Source organism: Taudactylus pleione, unplaced genomic scaffold (assembly GCF_031769625.1).
Source record: "Taudactylus pleione unplaced genomic scaffold, aTauple2 ptg000019l, whole genome shotgun sequence".
Classification (NCBI taxonomy): Eukaryota; Metazoa; Chordata; class Amphibia; order Anura; family Myobatrachidae; genus Taudactylus; species Taudactylus pleione.
In genome coordinates this window covers 34884467-34907585 of record NW_028284421.1, presented here as the reverse complement: position 1 = coordinate 34907585, position 23119 = coordinate 34884467, and the positions used below count along the sequence as shown (strand labels likewise).

The window sequence follows — 23119 nt, the reverse complement described above, 5'->3', positions numbered from 1 at the left end:
TTGTAAACAATACGAGGGCAATGTTATTTACTCTTTTCCCTTATAAGCATAGACCAGGGGCTAATTACTGAAGGAGTGGGAGCGGGTGTTTTCTGTAATAATGGCAGTTTCCTTAAACCTTATTAGATAAAAAGCTGTATATAGCTAGCAATTTGGGTTTTTATTCTCCAAACTGCCGGATAATAAATGCGGTAATTCGGAGGGGAAAAAACACAGGCCATATACAGCAGTTTTAATCACATCATGTGACATCTTCAACTGAACGCAGGGTGGTCACAGGATATATGTGATACGTGTAGAAAAGGATCTTAATTCAGCAGTACATTGTCTCTTTCAGATGCAGAAAAAAGCTGTGGGTGTCCTGCATACATCATTAAATATAAATGAATAAGGAATTTTAGGCATGGTTTTAATACACATTAGAGGAGCCATCGTTACTCCCAGTGAGACATTAGGAATTCAAGGGGTGAATAGGCAGCTAGACAGTGTTTTAGTGCAAGTGATTAGGTTATGAGAGGCATTTTGGGATGAATTTGTTTGTAAAATAAATATATATTTGCAAAATAACTAATAATATATATATATAAAAAAATATATATATGTATACACACACACACACACACACACACACACACACACACACACACAGTGCCTTACAGAAGTATTCACCCCCATTGCATTTTTCATGTTTTGTTGCCTCACAACCTGGAATTAAAATGGATTGTTTGAAGGTGTGCATCATTTCATTCACAGAACATACCTACAACTGTGAAGTTGTGTTTTTTTTATATTGTGAATCAAACAACATTGGGACAACATAACCGAAAACTTCAGCGTGCATAACTATTCACCTCCCCTAAAGTCAGCCCTTTGTCGAGCCACCTTTTGTGGGAATTACAGCAGCAAGTCGCTTTGTCTCTATGAGCTTGCCCCTGGGATTTTTGCCCATTCCTCAAGGCAAAACTGCTCCAGCTCCTTCGTGTTGGATGGATTCCGCTTGTGAACTACAACCTTTAAGTCTGACCACAAATTCTGAATTGGATTGAGATCTGGGCTTTGACTAGGCCATTCCAACACATTTCAATGTTTCCCCATAAACCACTCGATATGCTTCGGATCATTGTCCTGCTGGAAGATGAACTTCTGTCCCAGTCTCAAATCACAGGCACACAGAAACAGGTTTTGCTCAAGAATATCCCTGTATTTAGCACCATCATTCTTTCCCTTGACTCGAATCAGTTTCCCAGTGCCTGCTGCTGAAAAACATCCCCACAGCATGATGCTGCCACCACCATGTTTCACTGTGGGGATGGTGTTCTTGGGGTGATGGGATGTGTTGGGTTTGCACCAGACATAGCGTTTTCCTTAGTGGCCGAAAAGTTCAATTTTAGTCTCATCTGACCAGAGCACCTTCCTCCATACATTTGAGGAGTAGCCCACATGCCTTTTGGCAAACTCAAATCATGTCTTCTTATTTTTATCACTAAGTAATGGCTTTTTTTGGCCACTCTCCCATAAAGCCCAGCTCTATGGTGTGTACAGCTTATTGTGGTCACATGCACAGATACACCAGTCTCTGCTGTGGAACTCTGCAGCTCCTTCAGGGTTACCTTTGGTCTCTGTGCTGCCTCTCTGATTAATGCCCTCCTTGCCCGGTCTGTGAGTTTTGGTGGGCGGCCCTCTCTTGTAAGGTTTGTTGTGGTACCATGTTCTTTCCATTTGATGATGATGGATTTGATGGTGCTCCAGGGGATCATCAAAGATTTTGATATTTTTTTATAGCCCAACCCAGAATTGTACTTCTCAACAACTTTGTCCCTGACTTGTTGGAGAGCTCCTTGGTCTTCATGGTGTGATGCCTCTTGCTTAGTGGTGTGCAGCCTCTGGGGCCTTTCAGAAAAGGGGTGTTTATACTGATAGATCATGTGACACTTAGATTTCACACAAGTGGACTTCATTTCACTAATTATGTGACTTCTGAAGGTAATTGGTTGCACCAGAACTTTTGAGGGGCTTCATAGCAAAGGGGGTGATTACATATGCACATGCCAATTTTCAGAAATTCATTTCTAAAGATTCTTTTTCATATATATTTTTCTCATTTCACTTCCCTAAATTAAACAATTCGAGCTGATCCATCACATAAAATTCAGATAAAAAAATAAATGACAGGTTGTAATGTAACAAAAAGGTAAAAAGCCAAGAGGGTGAGTACTTTTGCAAGGCACTGTATATTTATATATATATATATATATATATATACACATATACATACACACACACACACATATATACGCGAGTGGCGGAGTTCAAGTTGCATGACGGAAAATATAAACAGCACATTGGTATCATTATATGGGATAGATTCTAAGGACATTTATATATAGCGGTTATATATTACAAAGTACTTTACAGAGAATATTTTAATCATTTACATCAGTCCCTGCCCCAGCAGAACATACAATCTATGGCTATTATACAGATATGTATGCAAATCTGATGGTTTACGTACATATGTGATTGTTGTGGGTCTGCGCGTGAGCAGGAGCCATGCTACGCACGTGCAGACCGGGTCCTGCATGATAGCTCGCAGTCCCCATTAGCCGCAGCATGACTGACATGGTGATGCATTTGGGGGGCGGGGCGGGGCGGAGCGGGGACGGTGACCAGGAATGTTGTACAAAACATTTTGTAGGTGTGCCAAGCCCAGGGTCTTCCAGGACTTGGCTGACGGGTACCAACAACAAGGCTGAGTAAGCTTTGACTTACACAGACTGGCCGAGGGCAGCAACCATCGCAACCGAAGGTCACAATGGTGTTCCAAAGCAGCGTCTATGTACTTACTCGTACGCACTCGGAGCGCAGATGCATGCTTATTTCCTACAGACACTTCCTGCTGCATTTGCATTTTAGTTGGACGGTATTGCACAGCTGCTTCCCTGCGGCTGTGCAATACCGTCCACATCAGAATCAAGACCTATATTCCTTACCACACATGCATGCACACTAGTGTTAATTTACACACACTAGTGACGTGCAGTCAGGGAAAGCAGAGCCTCAACTGTCATACAGCAGAGTTTTGTCTATAAAAAGCAGAAGCAGCCGGAGCTGAGAGATGGAAGCTGAGGAGCTAACCAGGAGGCATGCTGTCTGCAGGAATAGCAGCAACACCAGGTCAGTGGTTCCATCCCCCCCTCTCCCTCCTAGCCCAGTGCTTCCCCAATCTCACACCTTCCCCATCGCAGTGTCTCCCCCTCTCCAGCCCATTGTCCGCCACCATCTCACTGACCTTCCTTCCATCCCAGTGTCTCCCCCTTCCCTCCTTAACCAGCCCACTGCCCCCATCTTACTGCCCGTGCCCCCCCACACACCTAAACCTCCAGCCAGCACAGTCACTATGTCCTCCCTTTTCAAGCCTAGTGTCCCCCCCCTTCCAAATCCAGCCATTGACCTCACCACACTGGCACACACTAAACAAATAGGGCCATATTGGGAATCGAAGCAATGACCCCAGAGCCGCAAGGCAACTGCTGTGCCGCCATGCATGTAATACTTTAACTGTAGGAAGTAATTTAAAAGGTAAACTTTTTGCTAACCTGCTTAATATGACTAGCACTGCCATACACCGAGATCAAACTCAGCATCAGACAGAAAGACGAATTTATTGCCATACACTGTCAGATCAATGGTCTGTATGTATGATGGTGAGTATATACACTGTCAGATCCAAACAGCAATTATCGCACCTGTTGAGCATGCTAAAAGAATTGTCATGCCCGGCAGAGTGATTAATTGATGCTTGGTGGCTGCAATTATTGATAATTGGCTGATTGAAAAGACAGTTGCTCAAGGCTTCAGGTAAATAGGGGTATTACCATATTAGCTACACAAAAGGGATAGACAATACGATGATGTCCAAAAGTGTTATTTTTGGAAAAGCCAAGAAAGTAATTTAAATTGCTTTATGATATCTTAAACCATGATTAGGCAATTTGTGGCTATGTAGTTCTTGTGGACCTAGATGCTTCAGCATGCCTTGATAGCTAGAATGTATGTATGTTTACTTTTATCTCCCTACAAAGAAGATCCCATTCAGCTCACTTCAGGAAAAGTTCTATTGGAAAAATGAACCTGTACACAAATGTGGAATTAAAAAAGACATAATAAAGAACATGATTAATAAAAATCAAATGGCCACTACGGGGGTTAGAGATGTAAAATGTGCTATGTAGGGGTACAATAAGACGCACATACACCTCTTAGGGGTGTATCTGTTGCGGTTGTTTCGAGAAAGGGGATAGATTCCTGATGATGATGACTGCACTGGCAGAAAAAGAAAATAAAAAAATAATAGTCATGTTTTAACTGGTATCTGCTTAATCTGAGTGTCCTAAACAGAATACTATCTGGTGTCACTGATTCCATAGAAATGAAGTGGTCTAAAATAAAAAAAAATGTAGGCAAACAGAATGGATATAAGGATAACAACATACAAAAACTTGTCTTGTTTGTTTTCCTTAAAAATGAATTGTTTGTCTTCTAAGAAATATAATTCAAAAATGATATTACAGGTCACAGAAGGCAGCCTGTAGTCTGTTGCATTCATAAGGCCTTGTGACTACAAATCCATTATCATTTACATAAGGGAATAAATTATTCAATTTATATATGCCCATGTGTACACACAAGCCTATCATCAGGATTTCACAGCACACAACATGTTAATCACAAATAAGGGCAAAAAAAAGCATGGCCAAGTTACATGTCGTGTTGCATCATTAACCCTTCAGTATTCACTATAATGCAATGTTGTCTTTGTCTTCCATGGAATAGTTACCATGAAACCTTTTCTGTCCCCAAAGTCAACATTTCCCAAACAGATTGAGGCATAAACTACTGTTGTGATGATTTATCTATTTTGGATTAATGAATGTAAAATAAACACCCTTATCTCAGACACCCATGAAATATCATAAACAGTCCTCTCATTTCAATTAATCTTCCCTTCCTGAGATTACGGGTCTATCAACAACCCCAAGAACTCCCAGTGCCGGCTTCCTGCTGCAGGAATGAGTGATGAGATCACTAATGCACCATTAAGTAAGGCTGGGGCCTTGTTGTGCAAGCGCAGCAAATAACTTCTGCCGTGCAATTCCCTGGTTTGTGCTTACTGCACCGAAGTACAATTTAACCATTTCACAGATGCAGATAAATATCACTAGTGAGATAAGGACCATGTAAAACAGCTTGCATAAACTGGAAGAAATAACAGGGAAAAATAAAGTGTAGAGAGGAGAATTCTATGGAGCAATTATTATGAATGAACTTTAAAAGCTGGCGTAATCAGATGGATACGGAACCTGTATCTTTTCAAGTTCTACTGCAGCCTGTTCATAATAACCATCTTCATTTTCCACTAATAAATAAAATAGGATCACTATCACTTTTGGACCCACATGCTGAGATATTGGACAAATGGCCGACATGAGTATGGGTATCTTTAGTGAGAAATAGGAGGATTGCTAGAAAGAACCAGCAGCACAGATAAAAGAGGAGATTACTGAAGAGGAAGGACAGTATAGCGGCATTACATGACATTGCACAGTAGGTACTGCTGGTCTGGTGGTGAAGACACTTCTGTAAGTGGTTGGCATAACTGAAATATAGGATTACTGCCAATTCTAAGCGTTTCACATGCTTGCACAAGTTATGTTTCATAATGGTGTATTGTCCCACCAGGCGCACCCAGCAGATTACACTATAAATTACCTGTTTGGGGGGTTTATGTGCTCCATGTGTTCCATGTGTTCCCCTCTTAGGTTTTCCACACGGCCACTTGGCTTTCCCTGAGTGAACAATATACATAGGATAAGAGACATTTTCACTGTTATAAAGTACACCAAACAGCATGAAAGGACAGAAAATAATATTAGCTGCATATAATAAACTTATTTTCACAAATACACCTGTAAAGATTTCCACACTATGACAGAGCATGAGATGAATCTGAGATAGTATTACATGCAATACAGCCAGCGCTGCAGTTGTTGTTGTTTCTCTTCATTGGAGGGTCAAACACATTAAAAAGGACACTAACCCTAATATTTACATACAGTGACACGTGTAATATCACTAGCTGATTTACAGGGTTAATATATGCAAATGAAAGAGATTTGCTTCCAGGGTAAAAGTGTAAGGCATGAAACAAAAGGTTACCCCTTGTTTCAGAGGAACGGAGACTGCTGTGCTCCTAGCTGGCAGGCCATGTGATGGTTTATTCATGGCTGTACAGTACAAGGGATATTGATTGCCAAGAGATGTATCCCATTTTGTGCATTGATTTTGTATTCTCTTCCCGTGTAACCTGACCACTGACAGCCCCTTGGAAGGAGCTGTATTTCCCATAATCAATATGTGACCCAGGTCCAGGGCACAGTATTCCAGTGCTGGCTGAGGTAATAGCATAAAATGGAAGAGGAATCCTCATTACCATTTACAGGCATATGCTTGTAAACCACCTTGCTCCCCTCTTCTGCTGCCTTTTAATTATATATCATATATAGAGAAGCTGCGCTCTGCTATAGTATCCAGCAGACAGCAGTGAATTCTGGGACGGTCTGAGCAGGCTGTGTGGGCATTGCTAAGGGCAAACGGCACTTTCTGCCATAGTATGCACTCATTAGAAAGGCTCTGCCCACTTTTTCCACAATTTATTTAGGACACAGTGTAATCCATGAAGGCATGTATAACAGTTATTTGGGTAAAACATATATGAAGCCACAAAACTGCACAAAAACAAAAGACCAAATTACTTGTCATGTGGTGTACACTAGACAAAATACTAAAACATATATCTTTATTAGTTATAATTAAAAATGAATATATTATTTCTCAACTGGGATACTAATGACACAAAAAATTTAATTCAACATAAAGAAGTCTATAAAAAAAGTAAAAAGGGTTTGAAGAATTCATACCAGTACTGGTAGTACAGTGTTACTCTCACACCACCTAGATGGGGACTATTCCTGTATTTATTATGCTTTGGTATAGTTATAGTATATAGTACTGCAAGTACATAGTAACCAAGTGTGCAGGTAATAATCTATTATAGGATTATGTCAGACACTGAGCATATAAATGTAGAACTTCTACATATACTGTAACTTTTGTTACAATTAATATAGTACTAATTGATTAGACATAGACAGATATTTTTCCCTTTATATCAGTTAAGAATTTATTACATCAATTAGGAGTTTAAGTAACCATATTAAAAATTATGTTTTTTTTGGTACAGGCGGATTGCAGTCCTCAAAATGAATCTCCTGCCAAGGCTCCTTTACATGTTCCAGACACTGCCTGTTTATGTTCCTGATACTGTCCTTGTACAGATCCACATTTGGTTTGTACAGTTTGTCTGGAGAGACAGAATACCTAGAACTAGCTTCGCCAACCTGTGTTGGGCCGCCCCGAATGGCGGTCGTGGTTTCCCGGATGTTGAGCTGTATTATTTAGCTTCTCTCCTTAGCCAGGCTGTCACATGTTTTGCAACCAGTAGTCAACAGCGTTGGATAGATCTGGCTTCATTGCCCTCCCTTCTAGGTATTTCCCCTCACCTCCGGTCTCTAGACTGTTCTACATTCACGATTATTAATTTTACCTGTCACATTTGGTAATAGATTACCAGATGTTACAAATTGACCTGTAAACCTTCCCTCCCCTCTTACTCTGTAACCCCAATTTTCCCCTGTGCTTGTCCCTCTCCTGCTCTCTGGGACTCTATGGGTATCTGGTTTGTGGTGAACATGTTCGATGGAACTGGCTGGGATGTAGTCAGCATCCCGGCGCTCAGGATCCCGACAGTCAGAATACCGGCTCCGGAATCCAGACAGTCATCAGAATAACGGCTCCGGTATCCCGACACTCGGAACCCCAATGGTAAGTATTAGGCTTAGGCACTAGGGGAAGGGTTAGGGTTAGTCTGCGGGAGGGGAGGGTTAGGCTGCAGAAAGGGACTGTTAGGGCAAGATTGCGGGAGGGGACGGCTAGGGTTAGGCTGCAGGAAGGGTGGGTTAGGGATATGGGGAAGGTTAGGGTAAGGGTTACAATACTCACAAACATGCATCAGGAAGTTGATCATAGGGATTCCGGAGCGGCATTGTCAGGGGCGGATTGGGTCGCCGAGACACCGGGCCATTTCCCACTGGGCTGGTCCCTTTGTTCCCTGTAGTGGCTGGTGGCCCTCCTTTACTCACCTGCCGGCTGCCATGATCGGAGCCCAGCTCAGCTCCGATCGGGCAGAAGTAGTACACTGTAAATAAAAAAAAATGCCAGTCGGGGGAGCTACTGCGCATGCCCAGCCGCAGCAGCTCATCCCATAAGCCTTTGCGGAGCCAGTCAGTCACCACTGATGGCTCCGCCTCCAGTCCGACCGAAAGCCTGCCTCCAGGACATCTCCATTTGCACTGCAGTGTGGTCTGACTAATCTGCAAGCAGCCGTCCCAGCAGCGCAGCCTAGACAGAAGGTAGGTAGTCAAAATATACTGTATATGTGCAAATAACACCCAGCTCTCTCCACCTATCCCACACAGCTCCAAAAACAACCCCCCCCCCAAATCGCGGCATCCCCTCCCCCTCCTTCCCCACACATAGGTCTTCTTTCCTGCTCCTCATAGCTCCAGACACTTCCCCCACCCCCAATAGCGGCACCCCCGACCCCCCCTCCCCCACACACACAGGACCTCTTACCTGCTCCTCACCTCATTGCTCCAGACACTTCCCCCCCCCCCCAATCGCGGCACCCCCGACCCCCCTCCCCACACACACAGGTCCTCTTTCCTGCTCCTCATAGCACCAGACACTTCCCCCACCCCCAATAGCGGCACCCCCGACCCCCCTCCCGTCCCACACACAGATACTCTTTCCTGCTCCTCACCTCATAGCTCCAGACACTTGCCCCCCCCCCCAATCGCGGCATCCCCTCCCCCCCTCCCCCACACACAGGTCCTCTTTCCTGCTCCTCATAGCTCCAGAGACTTCCCCCACCTCCAATCGCGGCACCCCCTCCCCCCCCCCACACAGGTTCTCTTTCCTGCTCCTCACCTCATAGCTCCAGGCACTCCCCCCCCCCACACACACACATACACAGGTCCCCCTTTCCCGCTCCTCTCCTCATAGCTCCAAAAATTTCCCCCACCCCCATCCGCAGCCTCCCTTCCACACACACACACACACACACACACACACACACACACACACACAGGACCCCTTTCCTGCTCTCTCCTTATAGCTCCAAACACTCCTCCGCCCCATCCACGGCACCCCCGACTCCCCACACAGGTCACCTTTCCTGCTCTCTCTTCATAGCTCCAAACGCTTCCCCCATCCGTAGCCCCACTTCCCCCACACACAGGTCCCCTTTGCTGCTCATAGCTGCAAATATCCCCCACCCCCAATCACGGCATCCCCTTACACACACACAGATCCCCTAGCCTCACAGATCCAAACACTTTCCCCACTCCCATCTGTGGTACCCCCGACAACCCTCCTCCCCCACACAGGTCCCCTTTCCTGCTCTCTCCTCACAGCTCCAAACACTTCACCCACCCTCATCCTCGGCACCCCCATCTCCCTCCCCCACACAGGTCCCCTTAACTGATAGAATAGTGTAAGTGACTAGGGTCCTCATTTATTAATGAGTGATGAAACTCGTTGTGTATGATAATGGTGCTCCAGCCAATCACCCTCCCAACTGTCATCTGTTTGAAAAATGACAGTTGGGAGCTGATTGGCCGGAGCACTATTATCATACACAATGAGTTGTATCACTTGTTTTGAATGATATAACTCGTTAATAAATGAGGCCCTTAAAAAGATTTACTTTTTCTGAAATGTGTACAGTATGTCCGTCAGTGAGGCGGTGATGTGCTGTTATTTTGTCAGTAGTGTCTCTCTGGGGGCGATTCAATTCAGTGTGATGTTGAATAGCCCGGAAAGGAGATATTCAATTGACCGTTCTGTTAAATCCGACTGAGAGGATTTCTGCTTGCACCCTCCTGAGGTGAGAGCAGAAATCCTACTAAAGTGCCAGCTGCAATGCTGTTTTCCGGCTTAGCTTAGTGCTAACAGCATTGTGGCCGTTACTTTGGTCGGAGGATGCCGGTTAGCGCGACTAAATACCCAGCTTAAGGCGCGGTCACTAGCATTCCCGACTTAAGTGGTTCTAGTCAGACTTAACAGTGCGGTCAATTGAATAGCTCCAGTAACTCCTTCCCGGGGCTATTCAACATCGCACTGAATTGAATCACCCCCTGTGCTAGTGTTTACAGGTGGATCTGTTTACAGGTTATGCTGGAAACTGCGGTTGGGGAATAATGTGCAGTCATGTGATCTAGTGTTCCTACTAGGCTGTTTCAGCGGGGCTCTGTGCCCTGCCCTATTTCTAAAGGGCAGAAAGCACCCTGCCCTCCGGCGCGGCGCCCTGCTGAAACAAGCCTGGGGATTCTGTCCCCACCTGCGAGCCGCAGTGTCCTGCGGGTGGGGTAAATGGTGGTGCAGCGGTCAGCGTCAGTGAGTGGATGCCGGGCGCATGCTCCCGGCATCCATTCACAGTGACCGCAGAGCTTGGGGGCACGCCCCAAAGACTGACATAAAGGGGATGTCATAAAGACACGCCCCCTTTTCCTTGACCATGGCTCTTCTCGGACGCGTGCCTTAGGCACGCGCAGAAGTGCCCTTTCTCTAGGTCCGGCACCGGATCTAGGACCTGATTCAGACCCGGTCGCAAGTGCTGTGCGTTTGCAAGTGGCCCGATGTTTAGGCACTGCGCATGCGCCGCGTCCAGCGTGCGCGAGCCCCGCCGAGCGACTGAAGTTCAGTCGATGCGGGGCTCGCAACAAGACGGGGCGGCTGTCGATGGTGAGTGACAGCTCGCCCCGTTTTGTGGACGGTTAGGGCGGGTGGCTGGACAAACTAATGCGTTCCCTTAGGAACGCCTGGCATTTGTAGGGAGGCCTTACTGACATCACTACTGATGTCAGTAGTGGACTTCCTGCTCTGTTAGAGCAGGAAATCCACTCGGCCTTGCGGCAGCCTAGACCCTACCGTAGGGTCTTGTCACAAGGTCGATGGTCGCGATTGTCTCCTGGCCGCTCGCACAAGCTGTGGGTGGTCTACCACAGCTTTGCGAGCGCCTGGAGAACAAAAAAAAAACGCCCACAATCCCAGTGTGCGGGCAGAAACAGCGAGCGCGTCGATGTTTGGCCACTGTGCACGCCGGAGCCGGCTCCAACGTGCGCATGCGCGAGACCCGGCTAGCGACGGGCCCTCCATCGCTCCAGGTCTCACACCAAAAGGGGGCAGCTGTCAATTATGATTGACAGTTCGCACCATTTTGGAAGCAGGCAGGGGGGTGGCTGGCCAAACGGAGGCGTTCCCGAAGGAACGCCTGCCGTTTGGGGGCGGCCCCACTGACATCACGAGTGATGTCAGTGGTGAGCTTCCGGCTCTATTAAGAGCCAGAAGCTCACTGGGGCTTGCGGGAACGAGACCCTACCGCAAGGGTTTCGTCGCAAGCCCCGATGGTCGAGACCATCGCGATCATCATCTGGCTGCTCGCAATAGCTGTGGGTAGTCATCCACAGCTATGCGAGCGGCCAGGAGGCCGCACAAAAAAAAAAAAAATGCCCTGATTCAGAGCGTCCAGCTCTGAATCAGGGCCACTATGATCTATGGTGTCCAACCATGTTAGTGAGTATTAGTGAATCACCAAAATGTCACGCCAGTGAATTTATGTAAATATGAATGTCCCTTTTATAGTTATATTATATAGCAAGCACCAGTATGACATAGTATACAGCATTATGGGCCTTATTCCGAGTCAGACGCAGCAGCAATGTTGGACGCAGTGGAGTGGTGTTTGTTGTGTGAGTTACACCACACATACATACTGAAGGTGTTTGTACAGATATGCAGTACAGATTTGGACACACACAAAGAAGTGCATCAGAAATGTGTTGGCGGTTCCTGTTTGGTTACACAGGATTGACTAATCAGACGCAGATGTAACGATGGGCGTATTTTGGAGTGACACAGGAGTCCCGAGGAAAGTGGTTGTGTACAGAGACACTGAATCGCTCACATTGGAGGCCATACTTATTTGGATGATCTGTCCCTAGCATAGGGCTGGTGCAAGTTTCAATGGCGCGACTGACGTTGGCGTCTGAAGCTGCACAAAGCATGATTGCAGCGTCTGTGCACACTGACAGTGGGTGTCTTTGTCCTTGCACATTCAGATGCATGGATGTACACCAGGGAAGGGCTTTGTTGGCATTGGTATTAAGTCGCAGACGCAACAGCATCAAAAGATGCATGGACGGCCACTATGGGAGGGAGTATCCCCCTCCCCTCAACAGTCCCCTCAGCAGACCCGTCCCCATTAGGACTGCTACCTGAATTCTCCCGGGCTGGTTTTTCATTCCAATCCGCCCCTGGGCATTGTCTGACCGACGGGATCGTGTACCCAACCGCGCTGGCTGCATCTCTCTAGATGCTCTGCAGGTGAAATTCTCCTCTCCTGAAATGTATGTATTTCACTATCTCCAATTGCACTATTTTGCATTTTGTTACCTCTCTCCTCTGTTCAGTCTGTCCGATCTACTGATTTCCTTGAGTCCCTTGGTTATTGGTTTGGATTAATTTGCATATATAGAAAGCCAAGAAATTGTGTGTTTCTGCTATTTTCACTCTTTAGACATTTCAAATGTTGACATAAGATAAATGCAGATGAAAGCAAGCAGTTTACAAGCTATGAAACACTGCCATCAGCCATCTATGAGATAAGTAAAGGCATGCATATGGTAAAAATCTAAATAGTTAATGGCTGAACCAGCAAAGCAAATAGAATAAGTTGACAAATGAATTGCATAAATGGAACACATATATTTGTGTATGAATAAAAACATGCAAGCATGGTTTCTATTTTCATACTTATTCAGAGACAATATATAAAGGATTTTTATGTATGATGTTTAAAATGGCATTACAAGGTCTGCTTTGGAACTTGAAATATTCACCAGATAGAAAATGAAAAAGGAGGAGGAGGAGGAGGAGGAGGAGAAAGAGGAGATAGAGAAGATTTTAACGAAAACTGAGGGGATATTTAAAAATAAATAGATTACTGTGAGGTAATATTGTAGTATTACATTTGGATTAGAACTATAATGGTGCACACAGTCAGATATGTCAGATGAACAATTGAATGATTTTACCAATATTTTGAAATCGTTATCGTTCAGATCTGACAGAAAATCTGACCGTGTGTATGCACTATAATTCCCCATCAGATACACACTGGGCAAGATGTAAAAAAAAGCAACTCCAATGAATAGTACAGAGGTAGGATATAATGCATATCTTATTTTGAAAAATTTTACTTACTAACTCACAATTTCTGTGCCACATGTAATAATGATAGTGCATATTGCCACTGTAACTTTGGCTTGAAATTAAAACATTGCATTTCATTAGAGACATTGTATCCTATCCTTATGTAGCATACAACTAATTTAATTACCTATATATTTGTCTATGAAAAGTCGAATGGCAATACACCTTTAAATGTTTTACTCATTGTGATCCTGCAGACTTACTACTACAAGCAAAAGCCCCCAACTCTATCATTAATAACAACTATTATGGCAAGGGGTGTCCAAAAAAACTGTATATTATAGCTGAACGTAAACCTATTCGCAAAATGCATTTGAAAAAGTCACATTTGCTACCTACTCTGAGTTGAAGCAAAATGTTATCTAATTGGTGCTCCTTGCCAATATTAAAATGTATGCTTTACAACCAAATCATATACACTTGGTACTGAAATTATTACCCAATAAATAGGGCTAAAAGTTTATTCAGAACAATACAAGTGACAAAAAAAGAAATGTAAAACATAAACATATGCACAGCGATAAAATACGTCACTGGTGGGGTGCAGTCTCAAATCAGCCTCTCACCATCGAACGGTGCTGCGGTGGGCTAGTACTTATTGTAGCATATGGTTCCGGCCTCAGCAGCTCGGCACCACCGCAGAGACCGTATAAGTCCAGAGGTGCTGTTAATGGATGTCTCCTTTGGTCTCACATGCAGTCCATTGCAATGCGTTTTAGATCGAATGATCCTTCTTCAGGCAAAGTTAGCAGTGTGAGAGAAAAAGCGCAGCTTAAATACCTGTACAGAAGTTCTTATTGGTGTGTCCGGACTTCAGCGCTGTGAATGGAGGCAACTTAAATTGTGCCATGCTGTAAATAGCCTCCAATTTCAGGCAAGGGTAGGAAGGAGCTGCGAGATCCGTTTGCATTACCCTGTGTGCATGTATATGCCATTACAGAAGCAAGCTTACCCATATTCACACACATATATGTACACACACACACACACACACACACATATATATACATATATATATATATATATATATATATATATATATATAATACACACAATATTACATGACTGTGACAGCCCACTGGGTGGGTGATTCGTCTTTAGCAGCAGCAGAAGCATCTAACAAACAATGCCAGCTCATTCAGTAGCAGGCAACTCTGTGATTCACCGGCTTCACTAAGAGGCATACTGCGGACAACCTCTTAGAAAAACTAAGGTATGTCATAGCAAAATTGCTTACCCCACATAGACCCTCCTCAGGATTAGTGACTTCTGACAACACCATCAATATTGTGAGAGCTTTACAGCTGGGTGAATTCCAACACGTCCCATGTTTTGCTCACACAATCAACTTGGTGGTACAGGGTTTTTGAAAAAATGACAGGGGCATGCAGGAGATGCTGTCAAAATTTCGGTACAATTTCGCTATTCAGCCACAGCATGTAGGAGATTGCAGCAGCTGCAAGAACAGTTGAATTTGCCCTGTCACCAACTGAAGCAAGAGATGGTAACCAAGTGGATTTCTACCCTTTATACGCTTCTGGATGCATGAACAGCAAAAAGCCATCCACAGCTATACAACAAGCCATTACATTGGAAGAGGGAGAGTGTTCCTTAGTCCAGTGCAGTGGAGAATGTTTTCCATCTTGTGCAAGGTGCTCAAACCCTTCGAAGTAGCCATCTGTGAAGTGAGTTCAGACACTACTAACTTGAATTATGTGATTCCCCTAATTAGGCTTTTGGAAAATCAGCTTGAGAAATTGAAGGAGGAGATTAAACAAAGCAATTCCGCTAAGTATGTCAGACTTGTAGATCAAGTCCTTTGTTCGCTTCGCCAGGATCCAAGGGTTGCCAATATCTTGAAATTGGATCACTACATTTTGACGACTGTGGTTGATCCTAGGTTTAAGTTGTATGTTGTGTCTTTCTTTCCAATTGACCAAGATCTTAAGAGCTACTGGTGAGCAAGTTGGCAGCTCAAGTAGTACACGACACAACAACATCTCCTCCTTCAGTTTCTCCGACAGCTGGCAGGAAAAAACTGAGCTTTCCCAAAAGACCCAGTGGTGATGCACAGGAGTCAACACAACATTGTGACATCTGGCCGGGTCTAAAAGAATTGACGAAAATTAGTTAGATCGCTACTGTGACTCCATTTGATTGGGTCCCCAGCTAAAGAGGAGGAGTATTTTCATGACACTGTACACAAAGGCATGTCACACAGGCCTTTTGACTACTGGAAAGGCAAAAAGGCAATTTGAAGGCCCTTGTACAGACTGGCTTTGCATTACCTAAGCTGCCCACCCTTCAGTGTGTACTCAGAAAGAGTTTTCAGCACAGCCGGGAACCTTATCAGCGATCAGTGTGGGAGGCTACTTCCTCAAATGTGGAAAAGATGACGTTCATCAAAATGAACTGGAAAGTCCACGAGGAAGACCTTTACTGTCAATTACGTAAAAAAAAATACAGAGGTACCTGTAATGGTGGATTTCCAGTGGGGATGAATATTGTGTGAGGATGATGTACACACTGATGAGGGTGAGGAATCAGATGAGGAGAATGACCTCTTCCAACTGTAGAGAGGATTAACCATACTGTTAGCTGCCTTATGCCCATTGGTAGCTTGTTTTGTGGGGGGCCCAACAAACCAATCACTTCAGCCACAAGTGGCAGTCCCTATCGCTAAAGTGATTGGTTTGTTAAACTGTGCATGTCCTGTTTAATATACAACAGAAGGGTGGGTGGAAGGACCCAAGGACAATACCATCTTGCACCTCTTTTCTTTGTGTTATGTGCTGTTTGGGGCATTGCTGAGTGACATTTTTATAGTTTATTAAACTGCCATTCTGTCTGCCCCTGCTGTGTGGCAATGTTTCATAGATGTCCTATATTTTTTTAAACTGCCATGCGTTTGTGCCGCTGCTCTGTCGGTTACTTTTTTTGTTTTGTTTTATACTGTATATATTTCAACTAAAATCACAAATAGATATACTTGCAAAATGTTCTTGTCTTTTTAAACCTTGATTTGTAGATACCAATTTGATAGCCGATTTTCTTAAACTTTCATTCCAATGTGTAACAACAGATGGGCTTGGTTTTCCTTGATCATAACAGCCATGTTTCGTCAGATGCAACTCGAGCACCAAATGGAGAGGATATTTTGTGATGGTATCTGGAGATGTTCTCCCCCTTCCCTGCCAGCTTTCCATACATAATCCCAGATGATTGGGGCATTGCTGATTGTCTTTTTCTGAAGACAACATATTGTTATAGTTTATTAAACTGCCATCCTGTCTGTCCCTGCAGTGCCATTCTCTTTCCTAGATGTGCCATGTTGAAAGTTGAACTGCCACAGCCACTGAAATCTTCGACATGCGGTTGCTGAATGCCGAAAATGTCCAGAAATGTTTATGGCCACAGACAGCATCTCCTGCATGCTCCTTTCATTTTAAAAAATATTCTGAACCACCAAGTTGATTTTGTGGGCAAAACAAGGGACAAGTTGTTCACCCATTCTTTCCCCTCCTCCCACATAAATTTGCTTCCGAATCAAAAAATTAAAGTAAATTTACTACGAATCAACCCTTCCTTTCCCTGCCTTCAACTACATACATATTCCATTTCCCTCAGGCCTCTTGATTAATAAAAACATTTGTTTCCTGATGTGCCATGTTGGAAGTTGAACTGCCACGTGTTTGTGCCAACCACTGCTGACGCTTACATTAGTCAGTCAGCTATCTCGGTGCAACCTTTTGGCCTAAACTGGATGAAAACAATAGTGTGAGCTGTGAGGTGGTCAAAATTGACTGGAAGTGAGTGGAAAGTGGGCCATTGCACAAAAAGTGACACCAAACTGACAAAGAATAAATTTTCTAAGTCACAGTTTTTTCAAGGTAAATTTGTTCTAAAATACATCAATGTTTCCTATACTGGTGTAGAGATATGTAGCAACACTACAATTTATGAAAACGCTAATCCTGAAATTAGCTAATACTAGAAACAAATGCACATGAATAGCATTATTTCAAGAGAAAGTTTTAAAGGTTTTTTATGACTCAATAATATAAATTTTTGTACACATATTTTTGTACTACTAATATATATATAAAATAATATATGTCCCTTTCCATCACACTGGATGTCCCACTCAGTCACAAAAACAATTGTTTTTTTTGGTACAAAGAACACATGCAATATATATATATTACTAAACCATTGGGCCTGCTTACCCTGCACAGGAAAAATCAGTCTAATTTCACAGAAGTTTATGTTATGTTAATGTTGTATTCCCGTTCCGTCACAAATACATTGTAATTTTCTTTTGCAACAATTACTTTTTTTTAAACTTTTTTTTTTACCAGAATCAATGTTAAGGCCCCCATAAACGGCACGATATAGGTGTATGGGCACGATATCGTACCTGATATCCTGCTGCGCGCTCCCGCGTGGTCGTACATCGCATCCCCAGGTCTTCCTGCAGAACCATCTTATCTGGAATGCGATGTACAATCCCATTCAAATGGACGAGGTGGGAGCCGGCATATCGTGCGGTCTGCGGGTACCGCACAATTGCCGGCGGTGACAACATAATCCGTCTGCCGACAGGTCGGCGGTCGCCCTACACGGTGCATCGCACCGTGTATGGGGGCCATCAGGCTTTAAAGAATTTATGATAAAAGAAAATTCTAGATTCATTATTTAACCTTATTCATGGAATGGGACTTAATTTTACCTTTATCCAAATGTCCCATTCCATTACATGCAATGGCCCAATAATATTATTGAGGTTAATAATACTCTAGGAACAAAAAAAGGCTCAAATTATGTGATTTTAACTTTTTTTTTGTCAATTTAAAAAAAAAAAATTCAAAACAAAAATTAAACCAGTCACAAAGTTTTGGCAAAACCAAAACTGGACTACGATTTAGAACCAAAACCAGCAAAAAATGGTCCAGTGCATATCTCTAATTTGCACCCCTTGCATTGCAACATTGTTTGTCCAAGTACACAGTAACTTGCTCTATCTAATGGTGCATACACATTGTCAGATTTGTTGTCAGATTTGAACCATAACGTTCAGATTTTAAAAATCGTTCATATCTGAAAGAAAATCTGACATGTGGGCCTGCAACGATGAACGATGCGCATTCCCACATGTCAGATAACGATATCTGACATCGTCTGTGTTTGCAGTCAGATTTTGATTAATTAATTTTAATACCGTCTGAAATCATTCAATAGTTCAAATCGTTGGTAAAATCGTTCAATCGTTCATCTGACAGATCTGACCATATGTATGCACCATTACTCTATTCCCAAATCTGAAGCAGGCCCACAGCCTGTAAAATGACAGTTAGGAACTGATTGGCTGATACTTTATTTCTCTTCACTTATCTCATTCCAAAGGTTAGTACATCTCCCCCTATGGGCCAAATGTAATATGGTGAGTGTTTAAAAAATTTGAGAGTTTAGCAGTAAACTCTGCGAACAGGCAAACTTGCATGTTTTTAGACTCTCACGATTTAAACTCTCATTAAGATGTTTTGAAGATAAAACTCGACCAAATGTGAGAGTTTACTGTTAAACTCACATTTTCTGAACTCTTACCCTATTACATTTGGCCCTATATAGGAGGAGCATATGCTCCTGAGGAAGATGTGGGTACTTTCACATTGAAACGTGTTGAGCCCTTGCACTGACACTTTGAACAAGACTCCCACTGTGGACTCTTACCATCTCCTGACCAGCACACTGTATTGGAGAATATTTGCCATCCTGGATCCTGTTTTCCTGCGCCACTACGGCCGGTGCTACTTGCCAGCAGGATCCATACGGCACCTCATAAACTGGGTAATAACTCTCCTACTTTCCTGGACTTATACCGGAATATTACCTTTTTGTTTACTATATCTAGTGACTGTCTTTATTATTTAAAGGGGTATACCTCAATTCTAAAAAAAGTGCACAAGTATAATGGACTTTTTGTACTCCCACTGAATAGACCGCTCTATGGAATATTTTAATTATTTGAACCTAAATTAGTTGGTTTTTATTTTTCATATTTATCAAATATACTTGAATGTTTTTATGGAAATATATTAAATATATTAATAATTAATTAATTTAATATATTAAATGTGATACTATTTTTATTGACCCAACCGCAGTGTTTACATTTATTTTTTACTGTGCTGCACATACCCATAGCGTTGTTCTCTTCCATTTTATATCCGACACTTACATTTATGCCTGACTGTGAATGAGCTGCCCCCTGGCCTTCCCTTCCCTTACTCCTCCCCTTCCTCATATGCTCACCTTGTGATAACTCTCTACATATATTCTTTCTGCCCCTATGTCTCCCTGCCTTTGTTTTTCCTGCTTCTCTCTCTGAATGTATTCTACTGCCTTTCATCAAGCACATCTTTACCTATTTTTTAATATTTCTAATCTCACTCTATTTTATTCCAACTTATGGAAGTAGTCATACATTTGCTAAAACTAAAGCTCAACCTAAGAGTAGGCACAAGATCACATAGATGGCCATATTGGATTGTCCTGCCAGCTCACAACATGGATCATATGGCTAGAGCCTCATTGTAGCACAAAATAAGCAGATAGTAGTGAACTTCCAACCACATTTTCCATATGACCTATAAAGATCTTAATGAGTTTGATCACATCATTACCAGCCATCACAGACGCTCAAGACCACACATGAAGCTATATTAGCAGCTTGTCGATATCCACTGTGTTTATGCATCATATGTGGCTAACTTATCTCCCTTTGCGTTTTGATACTCTAGCCAGAACTACAATTGACTTGAATACAACTATTTTCTACCTCTTGTCTTACAAACTTTTTAGATACTTATATGAAGGAATGAATACTGACACATTATCCATAAAATACGAAATCACTTGATCGGTTAAAGGACCAGTAAACAAAGAAATATTTAAATAATCAATCAAAAACATATTTTAGATGAGCCTTATTATGTGGAAAACAGATTTCCATTCAGTAACTCTATTGATATCAGCTAAAGTCGGCATCTTGCCGCCTCATGTAGGCAGTAGCAGAAAACAAACGCTTGCACTCCGCTAGGTAACAAGGTGATAACTAAGTAGAATTCCAGTCATGGTTGGAGATTTTTAACACATGTACAGTATTTGTGAATGCGACAAGATGATTTCTCATATTACATTACCTTACATTTTAGAATATACTTCTATCACTGAAATTAGCAGGATTTGAATTCCACAGCATCCATAAAATTGTCATTAATTTCAGAAAAAACACTGCAGTTACATGTCCACATACCTCTATCCTCCGTGCGCCACAAGTCGCGTTACATATAACGCGTGAGCGCCCTGCCGTGTAACTCAGTAGCACAGAGCGTCTTTTCATGCAACTTTTTACCTTCAAATGCGTCTTATTTGCACAGTGATACAAGCAGTTTCTGCCGATTAAAATGATATGAGGCATGCCTATATTGTGTGCGACTGCGGGTGTATCTGCATGCGAAACGCTACGTTACAGCGTCTGCGGCTATGACACTCTAACGTAGCGTTTTGCATAGCGAGACTAGAAGGGCTGTTAATACGGAAGCTAGATGTATGAGGAAACATCTGTAGATGTTTGTTGCTTTTTTTCACAAATTGTTCTCATTGAAATTCCCTGTGTGATGCTAGTGGTTGGCATGTGCATGTTTGTGGATGGAGACAAATTCAGCATCATGCTAGTAGTATCCCCTACCATTGTGTGTTGCAGGACAAAGAAGAGCTAACTATAAAAGTCTGTTTGGTAGGTTTACGAAATCTTTTAAAAAAGGAAGAATGGGGGAATTACCCATAGCAACCAATCATATTCTAGCTATCATTTAGATAGTACATTGTAGAAAATTATAGCTGGAATCTGATTGGATACTATGGGGCAAGTTTTAATAATTTTTCTACTGTGATCTAGAAATGCGAAACAAGTGTAGAAACATGAAAGAAAGAACAACAGGATCCTTGCGGGATTTAACTCAAGAGTTCTGTGAATGCAGCCTACAGTGTCCTAGTCTGATTATACAGATTACTTTAATTGTAATAAAGCAGTTTTGTTCTGTTTGCATGCTTGTGTTCACAAACCCTTAGTACAGTAGGTTCAAAGACAAAAAATTTCTATAATTGGTTAACGGCAGGCCATATTAAAGAAACAAGTTTTTACATTTGAATAAGAGTAGCACAAATATTGCACCTCACCATCTTTTTACAGTAGAGAATATAACAAACCTGAGCTTTATTGAGTGAGTTGAATGGTTCTATAGAACAGTACATTTATGATACAAACACAATTGAAAACAGTCCAATCACTCGTGCAAAATAATTCAGCAATTGTCCAAGAATTACAATTTTTTTTTAAAAAATTGAACTGTGTTTGTCCCGACTGAATGATTCACAATTATGGTCAAAGTTTTAAATCTATATAATAAGCGAGAGTCTTTGGACCTAGCTCTACCAAATTTGGCATGGTGGTGTAGTTTGACCAGGATTAGGTTTTTGCCTAGGTTTGCACTTCGTCAGGGCCACATACTGTCACACAATCTCTAAAAATGTGGACACTCTTAAATTATACAGGTTCTGGGGCTGCATCCAGCGGAAATTGCCAGTCTGCTAAAAACCTGTGAGAACACTAAAAAAAAAAATATCCTTTTAACCTCAGTCTGAGCAAACTTGATGACTCATGCAAGTTCTGTCTCTCCATGACTGCTTGCCAGTGTGCTAGCTGTAATCAGCTGGCGGGCCGGCACCAAATTAACATCGCTGATACACCTCGAAGGCGCTGACTGGACCGGCCCACCTTGTGTGCATTACTGGGTGCAGGTGGAGCGGCAGGCCACAGAGGCAGCTTGGGCACCAAAGCAGCCGCACCCCTTGCACCCACGGTAGTTAGACCACTGTTTGCATGCATGTTAGCAAACAGTGGGGTCCTTTTCAGGATCAATGGAATGGAGTTATAGGTGAGGATAATGTAAACTAATAAAGGCTGCAGTCAAACCTTGCACATTTTTGCTCACACTTATATGGGGTGTGAGCAAAAACGAACAAGGTTATATTGCTGGATAACCCATTTTATATTAGTGTGCAAGGTTCAGACAGAACCTCTCCCCCTATGACTGTTCCATGTCTACAAACTAATCAATGATAATGCCGATTTTCAAGAAACGGTTCAAATTTTACCTGTACCTTCACTCTCTTTGTTCTCCAGAGGGACACTCCAGGCTATCAAGTTTCTGGCTGTACGTCCTTCCTCAGCAACAATTTTTCGAACCTTGTCATGACTGTTGGATCTTTGAAATGAAGCCTGTAAAATAAAATAAATATACTTTTAAGAACCCTTAATAACAGATTTCAGACATTGTTTTATACTAAATGTAAAATAGAGAAAGAAAGTCTGAATACATAAATAATTGACACAATATTTATTGTATAAGACTAACTTTGTTGAGTTTTATTTTTCCACTAAGGAGGATTCATTTTGAAATTTCGAATAATATTTCATTAGAGGGAAAAGGATCACATGAAGTCCTTTACATATGTCTGGCCCCTGCTATTTATTATTATCCTTTATTTATATGGTGCCACAAGGGTTCCACAGCGCCTTACAAAGTACATAGGCAAATGAGCACAC

The 23119-nt window shown here is 42.7% G+C and overlaps 1 protein-coding gene across 3 annotated transcripts in view; it reads right to left on the bottom strand.

Annotated features, from left to right (window-relative positions):
* Positions 1-23119, bottom strand: part of SCAPER (S-phase cyclin A associated protein in the ER) — a 321693-nt gene that overhangs the window by 278078 nt on the left and 20496 nt on the right. For 2 of the 3 annotated variants that reach the window (XM_088446867.1, XM_088446876.1), the window contains exons 2-3: positions 22669-22792; positions 5770-5846 (exon numbers count right to left, since the gene is read on the bottom strand). In XM_088446867.1, the coding sequence (XP_088302993.1) occupies positions 5770-5846; positions 22669-22792 (201 nt within the window). The remainder of the gene's footprint in view (positions 1-5769; positions 5847-22668; positions 22793-23119) is intronic. The other variant, XM_088446870.1, reaches the window with a different exon arrangement.